General features: G+C 44.0%; 1 protein-coding gene across 3 annotated transcripts in view; it reads left to right on the top strand.

The window, feature by feature from the left end:
* The window catches only part of mtrf1 (mitochondrial translational release factor 1), a 33,514-nt gene that overhangs the window by 9,635 nt on the left and 3,883 nt on the right, over nucleotides 1-19,996 (top strand). Inside the window, exons 3-8 of one of the 3 annotated variants that reach the window (XM_038802749.1) lie at nucleotides 2,199-2,290; nucleotides 6,911-6,992; nucleotides 10,548-10,655; nucleotides 13,156-13,328; nucleotides 17,739-17,856; nucleotides 19,697-19,833. In XM_038802749.1, the coding sequence (XP_038658677.1) occupies nucleotides 2,199-2,290; nucleotides 6,911-6,992; nucleotides 10,548-10,655; nucleotides 13,156-13,328; nucleotides 17,739-17,856; nucleotides 19,697-19,833 (710 nt within the window). Of the gene's footprint in view, nucleotides 1-2,183; nucleotides 2,291-6,910; nucleotides 6,993-10,547; nucleotides 10,656-13,155; nucleotides 13,329-17,738; nucleotides 17,857-19,696; nucleotides 19,834-19,996 lie in introns of all 3 variants that reach the window. The other 2 variants (XM_038802748.1, XM_038802750.1) reach the window with 2 other exon arrangements.

The raw sequence follows: 19,996 nt of genomic DNA, 5'->3' as shown, positions 1-19,996 counted from the left end.
CCCATAACTCGGCAAGTGTATTTCCTTCAAGTACCCATCCAATTTCCTTTCAAAATCATTGATCATCTTCGCTTCCTTGTTCGTTTTACCACACTATTTTTCGAAATATTTATGCTAAATATTTATTTTATTCATTCATGGGATGGAGGAGCCTCTGGCTAGGCCAGTATTTATTGCCCATCCCTAATTGCCCTTGAGAAAGTGGTGGGGAGCTTCTGCCTTGAACCGCTGCAGTCCATGTGGTACAGGTCCACCCACAGCACTGTTAGGGAAGGAGTTCCAGGATTTGGACCCAACGACAGTGAAGGAACGGCGATATATTTCCAAGTCAGGATGGTTTGTGACTTGAAGGGGAACTTGCAGGTGGTGGTGATCCCATGTATCTGCTGTCCTTCTATATGATAGAGGTCACGGATTTGGAATGTGATATCGAAGGAGCTTGGGTGAATTGCTGCAGTGTAGATGGTACACACGGCTGCTACTGTGGTCAGTGGTGGAGGGAGTGAAAGATGGAAGTGGTGAATGGGGAGCTGATCAAGCAGAGCTGCTTTGACCTGGATGGTGTTGAGCTTCTTAAGTATTGCACTCATCCAGGAAAGTGGGGACTATTCCATCACACTCCTGACTTGCACATTGTAGGTGGTGGACAGGCTTTGGGGAATCAACACAGAATTCCCTGTGACCTGCACTAGTAGCCATTGTATTTAAATAGTTGGTCCAGTTAATTTGAGAACTCTGAACTGAATTTATTTTTCAACAACATATAACAGATTATACAATCCTAATTACATTGCTGTTTGTGGGAGCTTACTGGGCACAATTTGGCTGCTGCATTTCTCAATATAAGAGTGACTCTGCTTTAAAGATATTTCATTGGCTGTAAGATGCTTTGAGAGATCTTGAGATTATATAAGGTCTTAAAAGGATGCAAGTTTATATTATAGGTATCTATATCTCTTTGTGACCTCATGGTGCTTTTATACTGTTGATTGGTACCAGCCTGGGGACAGCAGTGCTAAGTTATACTGCCGGTTGTGTGTAACTCCGTGGACAGAGAAAGCAAAGCCCAAATTAATTATATTTTTAGTAAGGAGAAAAACTGGGCATTTTCCACTCGTTTTATATCCCAGAATGTGATCCCTGTTCATGGATGCATTCCCCCTCACTGTCCCCGAAAGCCCGCCCCTCCACCATCAGCACCAGAGGCTTCAGCCTCTTGGCTTTTCTCTCAGGTACTCCCTTCCTGAAGCACTCTACCTTTATTACCTCTTTCTATTTTTGAAAATATTCTCCGGATTTATCTTTTGTTTTCCAGCCATGCTTTTGGTCATTTCCCCTTCATTTCCCAGGGCGCTCAGTGTCCCTTTTCGTCTCTGGGAACTCTTGAGGCCTTATCTTCATTGGAGACTCAATATAATTACAAATTGTTGGTGACTAACTGCCAAAAAGTCAAAGCCCAAACCCCCTCTCGAAAAGGGAACAGTGAGCCGAGGCTATTTAGTTCAGTGGGCTAGACAGCTGGTTTGTGATGCAGAACAAGTCCAGCAGCGCGGGTTCAATTCCCGTACAGGCTGAGAATACCCTCTGTGTACCCGAACAGGCGGCGGAATGTGGCGACTAGGGGCTTTTCACAGTAACTTCATTGCAGTGTTAATGTAAGCCTACTTGTGACAATAACTATTATTATTAGAAGAAATTGCCCCTTAGTGTCCAGGGATGTAATGTGTAGGTTAGGTGGGGTTGGGTGGGAGGGTCACCTGGGTAGGGTGCCCTTTCAGAGGGTCAGTGCACTTAATGGGTCAAATGGCCACCTTCTGCACTGTAGGTATTCTATGGTTCTAGATACGTACAAGAAGGATAAAGGACTGGAATGATAGTTTGAGAGAGGGAGATGACAAAGGGAGGAAGGAAGCTTCAATGCTAAAATGACTTGTCGACTGAATAGCGTGGTTTGGTGCTGTCAAATTCAATTTAAAAGCCAAGAATGGTGGTGATGGGAGTAATCAAGTGAAGCTGAAGTAGATGAGATGGAAAGGTTGTTTGGTTGATTCCAGTGCTGACCACTTGATACTTAACTTAACATGACCTACTTGTGAGCGGCCAAAACCATTACACACTGAAATTAAACAACAAAATATTTTAATTTCATTTCAGTTTTACAACCATTATTTTTACATTTTTAGCCTACTTACTTTCAGGTCTGAAGGCCAGAGATGACCGGGAGCTGATACCATTGGTTCTTGAAGAACAGCAGCAGCTCAGCAAAATCATTGCAGCTTTACAGGGAAAAGTGAGTGTAACTGTGCTACTTAGGAATTCCTCACAAAGAGGGACAAATAGTTTGGTGCACTGCCTGTCTGACATCCGGTACTGGAGCAGCAGAAATTTCCTCCAACTAAAGGTTGGGAAAACTGAAACAATTGTCTTCCTTTGACCCCCACCATCTCTGTTGTCTAGCCCCTGACGCCATCCTTCTCTCTCACTTCTGGCTGAGGCTGAACCACATTCTTTGTGACCTTGGTGTCATATTTGATCCCAAGATGTTTCCCCTCACGGACAGAGTCTCGGAATAAAGGGGTGTCAATTTAAGACTGAGATGAGGTGGAATTTCTTCTCTGAGGGTAGTGAGTGTTTGGAACTCATTGCCACAGAGAGCTGAGGGGGAAGAATCCTTGTGTATATTCAAGGCTGAGATAGATAGATTCTTGATCAGCAAGGGAATCAAGGGTTATGGGGAAAGGGCGAGAAAGTGGACGATGAGTCCAAAGGTGTGCAGGTTAGGTGGATTGGCCATGCTAAATTGCCCCTTTCAAAAAAAATAAGATGGATTGGCCATGCTAAATTGCCCTTTAAAAAAAGAGATGGAAAAGGGGATTGGTGGGATTCAAACCCAGGTCCCAGAACATTAACTGGATCGCAATACCATTACCCCACAACCTCCCCCAGTACAGAGGGATCTTGGTATCCTTGTACATGAATTACAAAAGGTTATCATGCAGCTACAGCAAGTAATTGGGAAAGCAAGTGGAATGTTGGCTTCCATTCTCAGGGCATGGAGTAGAAAAGTAGGGAGGTCTTACCACAGCTGTAGAGAACATTGGTCAGACAGCATCAAGAGTAGTGTCCAGTTTTGGTCTCCTTATTTTAGGAATAATATTCCTGGTTTGGAAGCAGAGGAGGTTCAGCAGGCTGATTCCTGGGCTGAAGGGGATTGTCTTATGAGGAAAGGTTGAGCAGATTTCCCTATACTCATTGGGTTTAGAGGAATAAGAGGTGATCTTATTGAAACATATAAGATTCTGAGGGGGCTTGACAGGGTAAGTGCGGAGAAGATGTTTCTTCTTCTGAGGTAACCTTGAACTAGGAGTCATCGTTTCAGAATAAGTGGTCTTTTATTTCAAATGGAGATGAAAAAAATTTCTTCCATCAGAGTGTTGTTAATCTTTGAAATTCTGTTTCCTAGAGTGCAGTGGAGGCTGCATCATTGAACATATTCAAGATTGAGTTAAATAGATTTTTGATTGACAAGGGAGTCAAGTGTCCCTGGGGACAGGCAGGCGAGTTGAGGCTGCAGTCAAATCAGCCATGATCTTATTGAATGGCAGAGCAGGTTCGAGGGGCTGAATGGTCTACTCCTGATCATAATTCTTATGAGTCTATGTTTCAACTTTTGCCAGTGTTTCCTACTTCCATCTCCATCTCTACCTCATTCTGCTACTAATTCAGTTCATCTGTTGCTAAAACCTTAATTTGTGTCTTCATTACCTCCTGGCTAGTCTTCCATTCTCTATACGATCATAAATTCGAAAAAATAAGCTCATCCAAAACTCAGTGCGAGTTAGGATAAGGGCAGCAAAGTCCCATTCACCCCTGTGTTCGCTGAGCTATATTGGGTCCTGAACCAGTAACACCTCAAATGTGTATTTAAATTAACAATTATAGATAAGAAACAAATCTTGTACTAACACTCATCTATTTAAATATATTTTAACACAACCTCATATATGTTTGTAGCCAAATCAGTGAAAATATTTGATAATAATAGGCAGAGGATCTCTCAATAACCCACCTATTCTATACTCACTGCCACTTCAGAACTTCAGTTAAATTGGTTCCAGTGCTCAGCACAAACTCAGCATGAATCAGGATACAATCAGAGGGTTTTTTCCCCCATTAAGGAGCAATTTTGCATAATCAATCTACCTACCCTGCATATCTTTGGGTTGTGGGGGTGAGACCCGTGGCAGACATGGGGAGAATGTGCAAACTCCACACGGAGAGTGACCCGGGGCCAGGATCGAACAAAGAAAAGTACAGCACAGGAATAGGCCCTTTGGCCCTCCAAGCCTTTGCCGACCATGCTGCCCGTCTAAACTAAAATCTTCTACACTTCCGGGGTCCATATCCCTCTATTCCCATCCTATTCATATATTTGTCAAGATGCCCCTTAAACGTCACTATCATCCCTGCTTCCACCACCTCCTCCGGCAGCGAGTTCCAGGCACCCACTACCCTCTGTGTAAAAAAACTTGCCTTGTACATCTCCTCTAAACCTTGCCCCTCGCACCTTAAACCTAATGCCCCCTAGTAATTGACCCCTCGACCCTGGGGAAAAGCCTCTGACTATCCACCCTGTCTACACCCTTCATAATTTTGTAGACCTCTATCAGGTTGCCCCTCAACCTCCGTCGTTCCAATGAGGCAGCAGTGCTAACCACTGGCACCTGCTGCCTCCAATCAGAGGGTTACTCACATTTTGAATCTTTGTGCTGCTCTCGCTGCTGCTCCATGTGCACTTCCCTCCTCTCACATGACATGCAGTCACTCATCGGTTACCTTGGACCATACTGTGTGGCAATTCATCAAACGCAGCTCTACACCTTACAGATAAACGCAGATAATCTGATTTCTGTCTCCTCTCAAAATCTTCGATTCTCCGCACAAGAACTGAAACAATTGTTCAAACATGATGCGATTTGAGGGTTGGATAAAGAGTTACCAGGGGCCAGATGAGGCCGTAAGCTGCAGTTTGCCCGGCCCTGGCATAACGGGTCACAGCAGCAATATAGAACCTTAGTTAGGCCACACTTGGAGTATAGTGCTCAATTCTGGTCACCACACTACCAGAGGATGTGAAGGCTTTAGAGAGGGTGCAGAAGAGATTTACCAGGATGTTGCCTGGTATGGAGAACGTTGGCTATGATGAGAAGTTGAATAAACTTGGTTTGTTCTCACTGGAACGATGGAGGTTGAGGGGCGATCTGATAGAGGTCTACAAAATTATGAGAGGCATAGACAGAGTGGATAGTCAGACTTTTTCCCAGGGTAGAGGGGTCAATTACTAGGGGGCATAGGTTTAAGGTGCGAGGGGCAAGGTTTAGAGGAGATGTACGAGGCAAGTCTTTTACACAGTGGGTGCCTGGAACTTGCTGCTGGAGGAGGTGGTGGAAACAGGGATGATAGTGACGTTTAAGGGGCATCTTGACAAATACATGAATAGGATGGGAATAGAGGGATAAGGACCCCAGAAGTGTAGAAGATTTTAGTTTAGACGGGCAGCATGGTCGGCACAGGCTTGGAAGGCTGAAGGGCCTGTTCCTGTGCTGTACTTTTCTTTAGAACATAGAACATACAGTGCAGAAGGAGGCCATTCGGCCCATCGAGTCTGCACCGATCTACTTAAGTCCTCACTTCCACCCTATCTCCGTAACCCAATAACCCCTCCTAACCTTTTTGGGTACTAAGGTTGTTTTGGACTTGAGGTTGTTTTCGTTAGAGAGAAGAAGGTTAAGAGGTGACTTAATAGAGGCATACAAAATGATCAGAGGGTTAGATAGGGTGGACAGCGAGAGCCTTCTCCCGCGGATGGAGGTGGCTAGCATGAGGGGACATAGCCTTAAATTGAGGGGTAATAGATATAGGACAGAGGTCAGAGGTGGGTTTTTTACGCAAAGAGTGGTGAGGCCGTGGACTGCCCTACCAGCAACAGTAGTGAACTCGCCAACATTGAGGGCATTTAAAAGTTTATTGGATAAGCATATGGATGATAAGGGCATAGTGTAGGTTAGATGGCCTGTAGTTTTTTCCATGTTGGTGCAACATCGAGGGCCGAAGGGCCTGTACTGCGCTGTATCGTTCTATGTTCTATGTTCTAAGGACAATTTAGCATGGCAAATCCACCTAACCTGTATGTCTTTGGACAGTGGGAGGACACCGGAGTACCCGGAGAAAACACATGCAGATGCAGGGAGAACGTGCAGACTCCGCACAGACAGTGACCCAGCGGGGAATCGAACCTGGGACCCTGGCGCTGTGAAGCCACAGTGCTATCCACTTGTGCTACTGTGCTGCCCACTTTGTTCTTTGTTCAATGCATTTGGGTCAGCACTGTCCTCTGGACAGCACCTAGGGATCATTGACTGTTCTCGTAAAGCTCAAACCGCTAGCATCTTGGAATTTATTTCCCTGCTCTTTCTTGTATGTTCATATTTGCTGCTGATTAATAGTGAGCATGTTGCTGTGAAGTCTGTTGGCTGGAGGCTGAGGAGTATGTGTAGTGACTGGAGTATGATATTTAAAAAAATAAATTTAGAGTACCCAATTATTTTTTTTTCCAATTAAGGGGCAATTGTACATGGTCAATCCACCTACTCTGGGTTGTGGGGGGTGAGATCCACGTAGACACGGGGAGAATGTGCAAACTCCCCATGGACAGTGACCCGGGGCTGGGATTGAACCCAGGTCCTCAGTGTCGTGAGGCAACAGTGCTAACCAATGTGCCACCATGCCGCCCTTGGAGTACGATATTTAAGGAACATTTGTGAAAGTATATCTTCCTGAAAACAAGAAACTGCAGGGCAGCAGTGTTTTCAACATGCAGCTTAAATTGCTTCTTTTTCTACATCTTCAGCTCCTTCAGACTTTGGTGCAAAAGGAGGAACATGATGATAGCAACGTGATTCTTGAGGTGACAGCTGGAAGAACAACAGGAGGTGAGAATTTGCACAAGACAGAATCACCATTGTATACTTTGCTCGAGCTCTCTTGGACTCCATGCTCTCGTGATCAGGGGCCGAATCTTAACAGCACAAACATGTGCGCACTCTGTGCTGTGCTATCAGTTCGGGCAACAACCAGTGGAGTCAATGCTCCTGCTAGAAAATATTGGAAAGGTTTGCTCTGACTACTCCTGCATGGAGTTGTGTGTGGACGACAGCATAGCTCAGGTTTGGTTTGGGCACGGGCACAGCCACAGTGTCACAGTATGTATAATATTATCCAGCTGTATTTATACAGTCCCTGCAATATTACCCAGCTGTGTTAGTCTCTACAATATTATTCAGCTGTGTTTATACAGTCCCTGCAATATTATCCAGCTGTGAATATTCAGACCCCGCAATATTATCCAACTGTGAATATATAGTCCTTGCAATATTACCCAGATGTATATATACATTCCATGTAATATTGTCCAGCTGTGTTCATACAGTCTCTTCAATATTATCCAGCTGTGAATATCCAGTCCTTGCAATATTACCCAGCTGGGTTCATAGCCCCTGCAATATTCTCCAGCTGTTTGTACAGTCCCTGTAATATTGTCCAGCTGCGTTTATGTAGTCCCTGCAATATTCTCCATCTGTTTATACAGTCCCTATAATATTGTCCAGCTGTGTTTATATAGTCCCTGCAATATTATCCAACTGTGTTTATGCAGTCCCAGCAATATTATCCAACTGTGTTTATGCAGTCCCAGCAATATTATCCAACTGTGTTTATGCAGTCCCTGCAATATTACCCAGCTGTGTTTATACAGTCTCTTCAATATTACCCAGCTGTGAATATCCAGTCCTGCAACATTATCCAACTGTGTTTATACAGTCCCTGCAATATTATCCAGCTGTACTTATACAGTCTCTGCAATATTATCCAGCTCTGCTTATACAGTCTCTGCAATATTATCTGTGGTGATCGTAGATCTGAGTAGATGCAATACAACTGAGCAAGCACTAGAGGGAGCATGGGGGAGCTATAAATACACCGGGACAGGAAGTGAGGACACACTTCACGGAAGGCAGAACTCGTAGCAGGACACAGACACACAAGCAGGCAGCATTTGAGGTAGCCGTAAGTTAAGCTCTGAAGAGAGAACAAATTCACAATAAAGCATCTTCTCCACATTTGAGACTACGAGCTTTATTAAGGCATGAGGAACAACACATGTTGCTGTCTTCATCTTTTGAGTATTTAAATCCATTATATACTTTCCTAGCTTCATGTCCTGCGATGAGCATTGCTATTTTAATTTCGTCTGAGGCTGCTGCTGCATCATTAGCTATGATATATAAATCGAACAATTGTTTAAACATTTTCCAGACATTTCTTACATTGCCAGTCGTGTCCAACTGAGGTGGGTATCCATATCACATCCTCGAATCAGCGATGTCTTCCCAAGTCGAATGTCCAGTGGGAGATTTCCATGCCATTTTGTTCTTTTTGTGTCTGCAGCTGAGTTGTCCTGTAGTAAGCATCTGAAGGCACTCCTGGTACCATGTGTTGTTCCTCGTGTCTTAATAAAGCTCGTAGTCTCAAATGTGGAGAAGATGCTTTATTGTGAATTCATTCTCTCTTCAGAACTTAACTTACAAGTGAGGACACACTTTACGGAAGGCAGAACTCGTAGCAGGACACAGATAAGCAGGCAGCATTTGAGGTAGCCGTAAGTTAAGCTCTGAAGAGAGAACGAATTCACAATAAAGCATCTTCCACATTTGAGACTACGAGCTTTATTAAGACACGAGGAACAACACATTATCCAGCTGTGTTTATGCAGTTGTGGCAATATTATCTTCTTCAAAAGAAACTTTGTTCTTGTATCTATAGAAACCACCTAAACTGTGTGTATGTTTTTTTTAATTGTTGCCTTAAAATCCCTTTAAATGTCTTTTTTTTCATCATCGTTGTTCTCGTTACCCATTAAATAAATTCCACTTTTAATTTCGTCCTGCCTGGTTCAACTATTGCCCATCCTGTACTTGGTTCGCCATTCACTCTGCTGTAACCCGTCAACAAACAGGGTCACATCGGCCTCCTCTAATGGCTCTTCTCTGACCCTATTCACTTCTTCATCTCCCATATGCACAGCACATACATGGTCCTTTTCCTCAATACTGATGCCCCACTCTGTTGTTTCACTAACTATGGAAATCCACCTATTTGTGGGGAGTAGTAAGCTCTCCCATTGAGCCCTTCTGGCGTCAGAAACTGTCTACTTTCCCCCAGCATTATGATCGGTTCATTCACTTTGACCACCCACGCCAGTGCTGTGCCTAGATGTTGTTCAAGATTGTGAATGTAACCTCGCACTCCTCCATCCTTTCTGTCTTTTGTAACTCCTCACTAGATGCCCGCCCCCCCTTTTACTAGATTTTAAAATGAGCTGATTATTGCTGCAACATTCAGTGTCTACAAACAAATTCTCAAATTATTAAAGCTACTTCAAATCTTGTTCAACTTGCAGTTACCTGTAAAACAAAACATAGAAGATCCATCCTGCTTGGGGCAAAATGGGTTAATTCATCTGAGCATATCTGAAAATTCAAAATGCTGTAATTCTCAATTCATGCAAAAATGTAAGTACATCTTCAGCTGTGATGTGCTACAGCTGTGAGCAGATGAGTTAATTCTCTTGCTAGTTTGAAAAGGGGTACAGTAAAAGTTCTCAAATGGACGTCATTATGTCACCATCCTTATTTTGTTTTAATCAACCAAGAACACGATCTGAGACTCATTTTTATTTCACAATCTCTCATTTTCAACCTTTTCCTCGGTATCCAATCTCATACCTTTCCTTTTTCTTTGTGCCAGGAATAACTCTGGACTTGACAAGCGGTTTTAACCCAAGATCAATCCAACACAGGATTGGTCATAATCATTTCAGGTATCCCAAGTATTAATTAACCCTATCAAATAAAAACTTTCATTCTCATGTGTGAATTTGTGTCCAATAAAATTCCCACATGTTTATCAAAATATCCTGTAATCATACTTCTGGCCAGTAAACATGAATACATGTTGATAACTTTTGAAAAGAAAGCTTTATTCAATACACTTCCCTTTTAGCTGTTTAGCTTAAATCACTTAAACTTTGATCCCAAAGTCACAATATCAGAAAAAAATAAATAAAGCTTGAAACATGCAACACACAAATATCATTCATACATAAGCAGAGAAACATGCACCTGCTTTTGGTGGATTGGCCATGCTAAATTGCCCTTTAGTGTCCAAAAGACTAGGTGGGGCTGCTGGGTTATGGGGATAGGGTGAAGGTGTGCGCTTAAGTAGGGTCCTCTTTCCAGAGTGGAGTAGGCTCGATTCTGACGACCTCTAGCTCAATAGTAAACCGCCTGTTCCTTGTCGAGGCTGCTATTGGGTGAATTGCTTGAGGGGTTCTGCTGTGTTCGGGCCATCAGAAAGGGAAGGAAATTAGAAAGACTTTTCCTGCTTCTCTCAACCAACCTGTGTTGACTCCTGGTTTCCTTGTTCTTCAGGTGACATTTGCCAGCAGTTTACAAGGGAGGTTTTTGACATGTACGAGCGATACGCACACTTCAAAGACTGGAACTTTGAAGTACTGAACTATACACCTGCTGACTATGGTAATTGGTTTTCATTCCAGCGTGGAGACAAAGCTCCCAAACGCTCCGGGCCTACAGCGTGTAAACACAGCCTGCTAACACCATTCCTGAATCAGAGCCAGCACACCCAGAAAGCTGTGCAAAGGGAGAATATTCTCCTGTAGTCTCCAATATTCCAGAAAGACCATCTAAATGAATGGCATCAGTAAGAAGAGATAAGGTTCAAAAAAGATTGGGAGATAGCACTGGCGTCAGAAAAACAGTAAGGTATTAGTTGGGGTCAAATTAAGATCTAAATTTGCTTGATGTAAATGCAAGAAGTGTGGCAAATGAGATTGGTGAGCTGCAGGCTTCTTTAGCCTCATGGAAATTTCATTTGTAGCAATAACGAGGTCCTAGCTTGAAAAAAGGGTGCAAAATATTCCTGACTACAAGGTGTGCAGGAAAAATAGAGAAGGAATGAAAGGAAGAGGGTGACAGTATGATTTAAGGAGAATATAACTGATGGAGAAAGAGAATGTCCTGGAATACTGGACTCGAAGTTCATGGAATAAAAGGGACAGAGGCAGCATGGATACAGAATTGGCTAAATGACAGAAAACAGAGTAGTGGTGTGAACGGTTGTTTTTCTGTTTATAGAAAGATGTGCAATGGAGTTTCCCAGAGGTTAATTTTAGAATATTATATCAATGACTTAGATTTAGGTGCACGGGGCACGATTTCAAATAATGCAGGTGACACAAGACTTGGTAGTATAGCCAGGGCAGCACGGTGGCCTAGTGGTTAGCACAACCGCCTCACGGCGCTGAGGTCCCAGGTTCAATCCCGGCTCTGGGTCACTGTCTGTGTGGAGTTTGCACATTCTCCCCGTGTCTGCGTGGGTTTCACCCCCACAACCCAAAAATGTGCAGAGTAGGTGGATTGGCCACGCTAAATTGCCCCTTAATTGGAAAAAATAATTGGGTAATCTAAATTTAAAAAAAAAAAGACTTGGTAGTATAGCCCACTGTGAGGAAGATAGGGCAGCACGGTGGCGCAGTGGTTAGCCCTGCAGCCTCACGGCAGCGAGGTCCCAGGTCCGATCCCGGCTCTGGGTCACTGTCCATGTGGAGTTTGCACATTCTCCCGTGTTTGCGTGGGTTTCACCCCCACAACCCAAAAATGTGCAAGGTTGGTGGATTGGCCACGTTAAAATTGCCCCTGAATTGGAAAAAATGAATTGGGTACACTAAATTTTTAAAAAAACTGTGAGGAGGATAGTGATAGACTTCAAGAGGACAGAGAGATTTGGTGGAATGATTGGTACGTGCCAGATGGAATTCAATGCAGAGAAGTGTGATGCGATACATATTGGTAGGGAAATCAGGAGAGGGAATAAAAACAAAAGGGTGTAATTCTAAAGATGCCATTGGAGCAGAAGACCTTGGGATATATGTGCCCAGGTTGTTGAAGATGGTAGAGTAGGTGGCAAAACTGGTTAAAATGGCACGCACAATCCTGGGTTTTATAAATAGAGGCACAGTGTACAGAAGCAAGACATTAATGAACCTTTATAAAACAGTAGTTCAGTCTCAACTGGAGTTTTGTGTCCAATTCTGGGCATCACATTTTAGGAAGAATGTGAAGGCATCAGAGAGGGTGCAGAAAAGATTCATGAGAAGTTGGGGCCATCCTTCTTGGAGAAGAGAAGGTTGAGAGCAGATTTGACAGAGGTGTTCAAAATCATGAGGGGTCTGGACAGAACAGATAGTGAGAAACTGCTCCCATTGGTGGAAGGGACGAGAACCTGAGGAAACAGATTTAAGATGATCGGCAAAAGAACCAGAAACGACATCAGGTGAAACCTTTTTTACACGATGAGTGGTTAGGATCTAGAATGTGTTGCATGAGAATGTGGTGGAGACAGATTCAACTGTGGCTTTCAAATGGGAATTGGATCATTATCTAAAGAGAAAAAAAGATTGCAGGGCTACGTGGAATGGGCCTGGGTAGTAGGACTAACTAAATATCTCTCGCAGAGAGCCAGCAGGGACCCGGTGGGTCAAATGACCTCCTTCAGTGCTGTGGCTATTTTATAAGTCAGTGGCATTTCGAATGCACTTCCTGTAACCTGATGTCCCCCTAGGTGACTGCTGAATAATTATTGTTAACACAATAGGGCATGAGGGGGAGTGGGAGTCATAATGAAAGGGAAAATGGGGTCAAAAGGAATCATCCAATCAGTTAGAAAAACCAAACCAGAAATCCCCAAATTAAAGAGGATTAGGAAGTGAGAGATTAGTAGACCGAGACTCATAAAGTGCCACCAAAATGTTATAAAAAGCCAGGAATACAAAACAGGTGTTAAGAGCTTTTACAAGTACATTAAAAGGAAGAGGGTAGCTAAAGTAAATGTTGATCTTCCCCCTGTCCCACAATCCAGTCATGAATGGAGCGTGGGGGTGTTTTGTTGCTCCACATCATGGACTGTTGGTGGATTCCTTTTACTGAGCTGTTTTAATTTATGTTCTCCCCTTTTAAGGAGGATTACATCATGCATCGGCATGTATTTCAGGGGATTATGTTTATCGCTTTTTAAAGTTTGAAGGTGGAACCCACAGAGTTCAGAGGATTCCTGCAGTGGGCCTGTCATCGCGAATGCAGCGCATCCATACTGGCACCATGACAGTCATCGTCCTACCCCAAATTGATGAGGTGAGATAGTCAACACATGCATGCTGGCACTGCCCTCCTTGCCACTGTCCCACCACACCCATCCTTGACACCATGTTTTGCCCTGTATTGATGAGGTAAGACGGAAGTGAACAGACCGTGAACGGTATTCTGTTTAATACAAAAAATGTGGTGGGGAAGGGGTGTAGGCCAAGTAAACAGTCTCTTTTTAATGCAAATGGCTGTAACATGGTGGGACGCTGGACCATTGAATTCCTACAATGCAGAAGAGGCTGTTCGGGAAATGGCATCCTATCTAGGCCCACTCCCCTGCCCTATCCCACCTAACCTACATATCTTTGGACACTAACGGGCGATTTATGACAGCTCGAGTTTCCTGGCTGTTCCATAGTTCCATTGAATCTCTGCAGTGCAGAAGGAGGCCATTGTGTCTGCACCTACCATCTGAAAGAGCATACCTAGGCCCATCCCCCACCCTATTCCCTTAACCCCACCTAACCTGCACATCTGTGGACACTAAGGGACAATTTAGCATGGCCAATCCACCTAACCTCCACATCTTTGGACTGTGGGAGTGCTAACCACTGTGCCACCACTTCCCTGCTTGAGCTCCTCACTCCAGGTGTTAATACTAAACACATCTCAGATTACAGTGGCTGCCCAAATCGTTTTCACCGGAAAGTTTTGTTGGAAGGAATTGTCTGACGGGGAAGCATGAATGATTGTAGTAGACCAGGGGCTGGTTTAGCTCAGTGGGCTAAATCGCTGGCTTTTAAAGCAGACCAAGCAGGCCAGCAGCACGGTTCGATTCCCGTACCAGCCTCCCCGGACAGGCGCCGGAATGTGGCGACTAGGGGCTTTTCACAGTAACTTCATTGAAGTCTACTTGTGACAATAAGCGATTTTCATTTCATTTCAAATATCTGCATGGTCATCTTTTGTGGATTTGATCAACTTTCTCCAGTTGTTTGACCCTGTGATCCCATCATACTGTTTCATGCTGGTTGGAAATGTTATCAGTGTCTTGATTTTCAATTAGTAAATGCATTTGTAATCTTAATCTGGAAATAACTGAGAATCATTGGGTAGAATTTCCATTGGGTTTTGCCAGCAATATCAATGCCACCTGGATGGAATGGGTCAAAGCAGAGGAAACATTGGCGAGCTTTAAATGTTAGTGAATTGGTTCCACCCACAAAATAAAACCCACAGTCGTACTTTCCACAATCCTTTTATACTGATTGAAGATTTAATTTGCTGAATTAGGCGTAGCTCACAAGGATGACCACGCCTCCAAGCTGACATCGAGTTCAGAGGCTCTTTAAATTGTGTTCATGTTCTCTGGCCATCGTCAGGACCTTTATACAGTATTCTTTTCACATCAAACAATTTTTAATTTTGGAAACGAGGGCAAGTAGCAAGTGGTTCGGGGAGGGAGATGGTGGCATAATGATGATGTCACTGGACGTCATATCCAGAAGCCAGGCCAATGCTCTGGGAACATGGGTTCAAATCCCACCACGGCAGTTGGAATATAAAATTTAATGAATAAATCTGGGAATTGAAAAACTAGTCTCAGTAATGGTAATAGTAACTACAGTAATAGGTAATGAGTCTCATGAAACAATTGTTATTTGCCATAAAAGCCAATCTCGTTCACTGATGTCCTCTAAGGTAGGAAATCTGCAATGCTTACCCGGTCTGGTGCACATGTGATTCCAGGCCCACAGCAACGTGGGTGACTCTCAAATGGTGTGGTAAGCCAATCAGCTCCAAGGGCAATTAGGGATGGGAAACAAATGCTGGACTTGTCAGTGACACCTACATCTATTGAAAGAATAAAGAAAATCTAAAATAAAATTCTAGTTTTTAAAGTCAGTGATTTTAAATGGGCTTATTGCAGGTGAAGGCTGGGGCACTTCTATTGCTTCTTTGGGTGGTAAGCCCATCCTCACCTGTATTTAACAAAACTGCACCAACTTGCAACTCTTAACGTCAAGGAATACTATTTAATGGAAAGAAACAGCGATTGGAACTTGCTTTGAAACTCCATCTCTGATACCACACTCTCAACATATGGAAAGCAAGAGCAGAAAATTGCTGACTGATTTAAGGCTAACATCACTGTGATATAACCTGTCATCAAAGCCAAGTGGTTCACTCGCATTAATTACACGAGGGATCCGCGAGAGAAGACTCTGAGTGTTCAGACCGAAGCCTAACAGATTGCTAAGTGGCACATCAATAATTTCTGGTTACAACTCTTGACAGAATATCCAGATGTCTTTCGACACGGGATGCTGGGGGCATATATGAAGAGATCAAAAAGGCAACAGGTCTTTCAGCAAAGAGAATAGCTCCTTTGAAAACAAAAGCAGTGGAAGTCATCACCAACTGCATTTAACATTTGGAGAGATTGGTGAAGCACTACCTTGAGTTGTGGTCGGGGGAGAACAATGCCACCGAGAAAGCTCAAGATACCTCGAAAGCCTGCCTGTCATGGCAGAGCTGGATATCAAACCCACAGTGGAGGAACTAAGCAAAAATGACTCATTTGCCATGGGGAAAACTCCCAAGTGCTGATGCTATACTGCCTGAACTCATCAGTCACAGGAAACCGATAACCCTGCAGCTTCTGCACAAACTTCAGCTGCTGGAGGGAGGGAGGGAGCAGTGCCTCACGATGTGTGATCCAAACATTGTGACCCTGTGTAAGAACAAGGGTGACCAGAGTAATTGAAACAACTATTGAGGCATCTCCTTGCGAAGCATCATGGGAAAGGTATTTGCCAGTGTTACCCTTGTCAGACTGCACATCCTGGCTGAATGCATTTCTCCCAAATCCCAGTATGAATCCAGAACTGGAAAATCTAGAATTTCACATGATCTTCCCAGCCCAGCAGTTACAGGAGATGTATCATGAGCAAAGGAGATCAGTATATATCGCCTTTGTCGTCACCAAGGAATTTGACCATGTCAGCAGGGGCAGTCTTATTTAAGTTGCTGTAGAACATTAGCTGCCGCACTGAAGCTGCTCAATGTGATCTCCTCTTCTCATGACAACATGATGGGTAATGTCCGCTATGACAGGACAATGTTGGGACCTTTCACATCCACAGTGGGGTCAAATAGAGTTTTGTTCTGACATATATCTTTGGAATTTCCTTCTCCTTGCTGCTGTCACGTGTGTTCAAGTGATCCACACAGGGTATGGACGTACATACCAGAACTGATAGAAAACTGCTCAGCTTTGCTCCCTGGGATCCAAGACAAAGGTTCACTAAGTCCTCAATAGAGAGTTGCTCGACATTGATGATGCCACGCTAACACTCCATACTGAGGAACACCTTCAGCAGCAAATAGACAGACTCAGTTTAGTTTGACCATCACCATCAGGAAGACAAATGCCATGGTCCAGGATGTTGACATACTGCCATCGATCGGCATTGACAATGTGAAGCTGGGAGGTTGCTGGGATCTTCACATATTGAGACTCCACAATCACCAACAATCTGTATCTTGATGTTAAGATCAACAACATCACAAAAGCTGCAGCTGTTATGTCCATGCTGAGTAAAAGTACGGAACAGCAGCAACCTGACTAAAAACACCAAACTGAGAGTCAACCAAGTCTGCGTCCTCAGCGCTGCCCTCTATAGTAGTGAGACCTGGACAACAGATGCTGGGCAGAAGGTTGAATATTTAACCACCTTCACCGTCTCAGATGTCTTCTCAGCATTTCTTGGCAGGACATGGTCACCGACTCAGAGGTCCTGAAGTGTGCCAATTCTTCCCACATATGTTCCTTGCTAAGCCAATATGGCTGCGCCAGGGTCACAACCTCCTGGGCAGCCATACCTCTGCTACAAGCGACATATGAAGATGGCAGACATTGGCACTGACAACTGGGAGATGGCCTTGACTTATGGAGGCTAATGGTCTCAAGGATGTTGGCAGAGGCTAGCAGAAATGAAAAGGTAATCTGGCCAAGCAGAGGGTCCAGAGAGGCTGGCAAATTGTGATGCTTCTCAGCCCAACATCCTCCTCTGCAGCAAATATGGCCGAGACCACCATATCCGAGTGGGACTCCTGAGACACACCAGGTTAACACAGACTTGGCCACCTTGGCGCAAACCATCATCTTGCGAGACAGAAGGCTGCCAAGAATGTTACAGAAACTCTGCCAGTGACTCTGTGAGGTTTAGTTTGCTTTCTTGTCTGTGTCCAGTTTTGAGTTTCAGATACTGTCAATTGCAGAAATCCTGCAATATTACTGAGAGTGTTACTGATGATGTAGCCAATGCATTTAAATGACTGGGCACTTCAGAACATGTTGGTGTGAGAAAGTTGGTTCTCAGAAAACTGAATTGCTCGGGTCACTTCAATGACACAAACAGTTAATGCTCTGTTTTAACCCACTCTTTGTTTCAGATAGATATCAAAGTAGATCTCAATGATTTGAGGATTGATACCTTTCGAGCCAAAGGAGCTGGAGGACAACATGTAAATACAACAGACAGTGCAGTGAGAATTGTTCATATCCCAACAAGTGAGTAACTGTCCACTTTTTCTGTTAAATTCTTTGGTTTTCCTGTGCAATAATGTGCAGCCTATCTGAGGAACATATTGCACCAATATTCCTGCCACTGGTACCATCCACTATTGAAATTCCTAGACCATTTCCCCACAAAGAGTTGGAAACAAGTTGCATTTCAGAAGGATGTTTACGTTGAAGTGTCCATCGAGCCACTAGGAATGTAAGTTTATACCTTAATGGATCAGGTATTGCAGAAATGCATTAAAGCTGGGCAGTGTGTTGAATGTTAATAGCCTACATTTAAACTCAGACAGGAGTTAGTTAACTTGTTGGTCATGATATTTACAGAGTGTTGGATGAGACCAGAAACAGCCAAGGAACACAGGAAGACTGGGAACCTGGAGGTCCCGCTGAATTTAACAGCAGTACCTTGTGGTAGTCAGTATTAGAGGTATTACGGTACCTAGGTTGATGCTCTAAGATCATTGGTGAAGCCTGCCTGCTGGTTCCACCCAGTAAGGCGGAGTATAAGAGTCAGTGTCTCCCCAGCTGCTGCATTCTGTACCTGCGCTGCTGGGGGAAACATCTAGTCCAATAAAGCCTTCAATTGTACACCAATCTCGCTTTGAGTTATTGATCGTGCATCATACCTCATCATGATTTTTACTTCTAATGCCCTGCCTAACAGCCAATGGCCAAAATAGAATCCCTCATAGAATCCTCACAGTGCAAAAGGAGGCCATTCGGACTATCAAATCTGCACCGACCCTCTGAAAGAGCATTCCATCCAAGCTCACTCCCGCATTCTATCCCAATGACCCCTTAACCTAACCTACACATTTTGTTTGGGCACTTGGGGCAATTTAACATACCCCGTGGACAGAGTTTCAGCTCTCCTGCCCGCTGTAATGTGGTAGCGAGGATAAGGAAGGTTAATATTGAGGCTGTTAATTCAGCAGGGTTCACACTCATTTGACAAGAGCATTTTCTCCATTCAGCATGGTTGGGAAAACTCCCTCTTCCCTGCCTTACTGAATGGAGAAAATTCTCTTGGCTTTATTGACAGGTTGATCATAGAATTTTACAGTGCAGAAGGAGGCCATTCGGCCCATCGAGTCTGCACCGGCTCCTGGAAAGAGCACCCTACCCAAGGTTAACACCTCCGCCCCATCCCCATAACCCAGTAACCCCACCCAACACTAAGGGCAATTTTGGACACTAAGGGCAATTTATCATGGCCAATCCACCTAACCTGCACATCTTTGGAGTGTGGGAGGAAACCGGAGCACCCGGAGGAAACCCACGCACACACGGGGAGGATGTGCAGACTCCGCACAGACAGTGACCCAAGCCGGAATCGAACCTGGGACCTTGGAGCTGTGAAGCGATTGTGCTATCCACAATGCTACCGTGCTGCCCAGGGCAGAAATCCTGCAATGGGGCAGAAGATGAGAAAGTCAGTTAGCCACTAAGTTTGATTTACTTATACCCTTTACCCTGTGTTGCTCCTTATGTCTCCAAGATAAACTGTAAACTTACTTAATTTAAACCAGACCTCATCTCACTAAAATGTTTCCGTCTGCCTCCTGTCAACTTGGAGCCGGACACAAACTGATAGCATGCTGGCTGGCTCAAATTGCAAAGGGATCCTGGTGTTACACCTGTGATTAGATGTTGGGTAGTGCAGGCACATTGCTGCATGTACAAAGATCGCTTACAGGACTGACCTATACCACTGAATCTGAGAAAGAGTAACTGAGGCAGATCTGAAATTTGTAAGATTCCTGAAAAACATGTGTTTTTTTTGGGTGCTAATAACCAGATTGTCATTAATGCAGTTTAACCTTCCTAGGTTTAACAATAGAATGCCAACAACACCGTTCACAGTTAGAGAACAGAAAGCTGGCCATTCGTATATTGAAAGCAAAACTGTACCAGCAGGCTGCAGAAAAGGATCTGGAGCAGAGGCAGAGTACCCGGAAACTCCAGGTAAATCCATAAGGAACAATGTATCGCACCGACCAACTCATTAGTAGGTTACAGGTTTGACCAGAGTTCATCATTTCCTGAAATTTGAAGTCACTGGAATACACAAGATTAGATCACATGGGATTAGGGATAATTTATTAGCTTGGATGGAAGACTGTCTGAC

Source organism: Scyliorhinus canicula, chromosome 7 (assembly GCF_902713615.1).
Source record: "Scyliorhinus canicula chromosome 7, sScyCan1.1, whole genome shotgun sequence".
Taxonomy (NCBI): Eukaryota; Metazoa; Chordata; class Chondrichthyes; order Carcharhiniformes; family Scyliorhinidae; genus Scyliorhinus; species Scyliorhinus canicula.
Note: the sequence above shows the minus strand (reverse complement) of the source record. Positions and strands in the feature narration are given on the sequence as shown.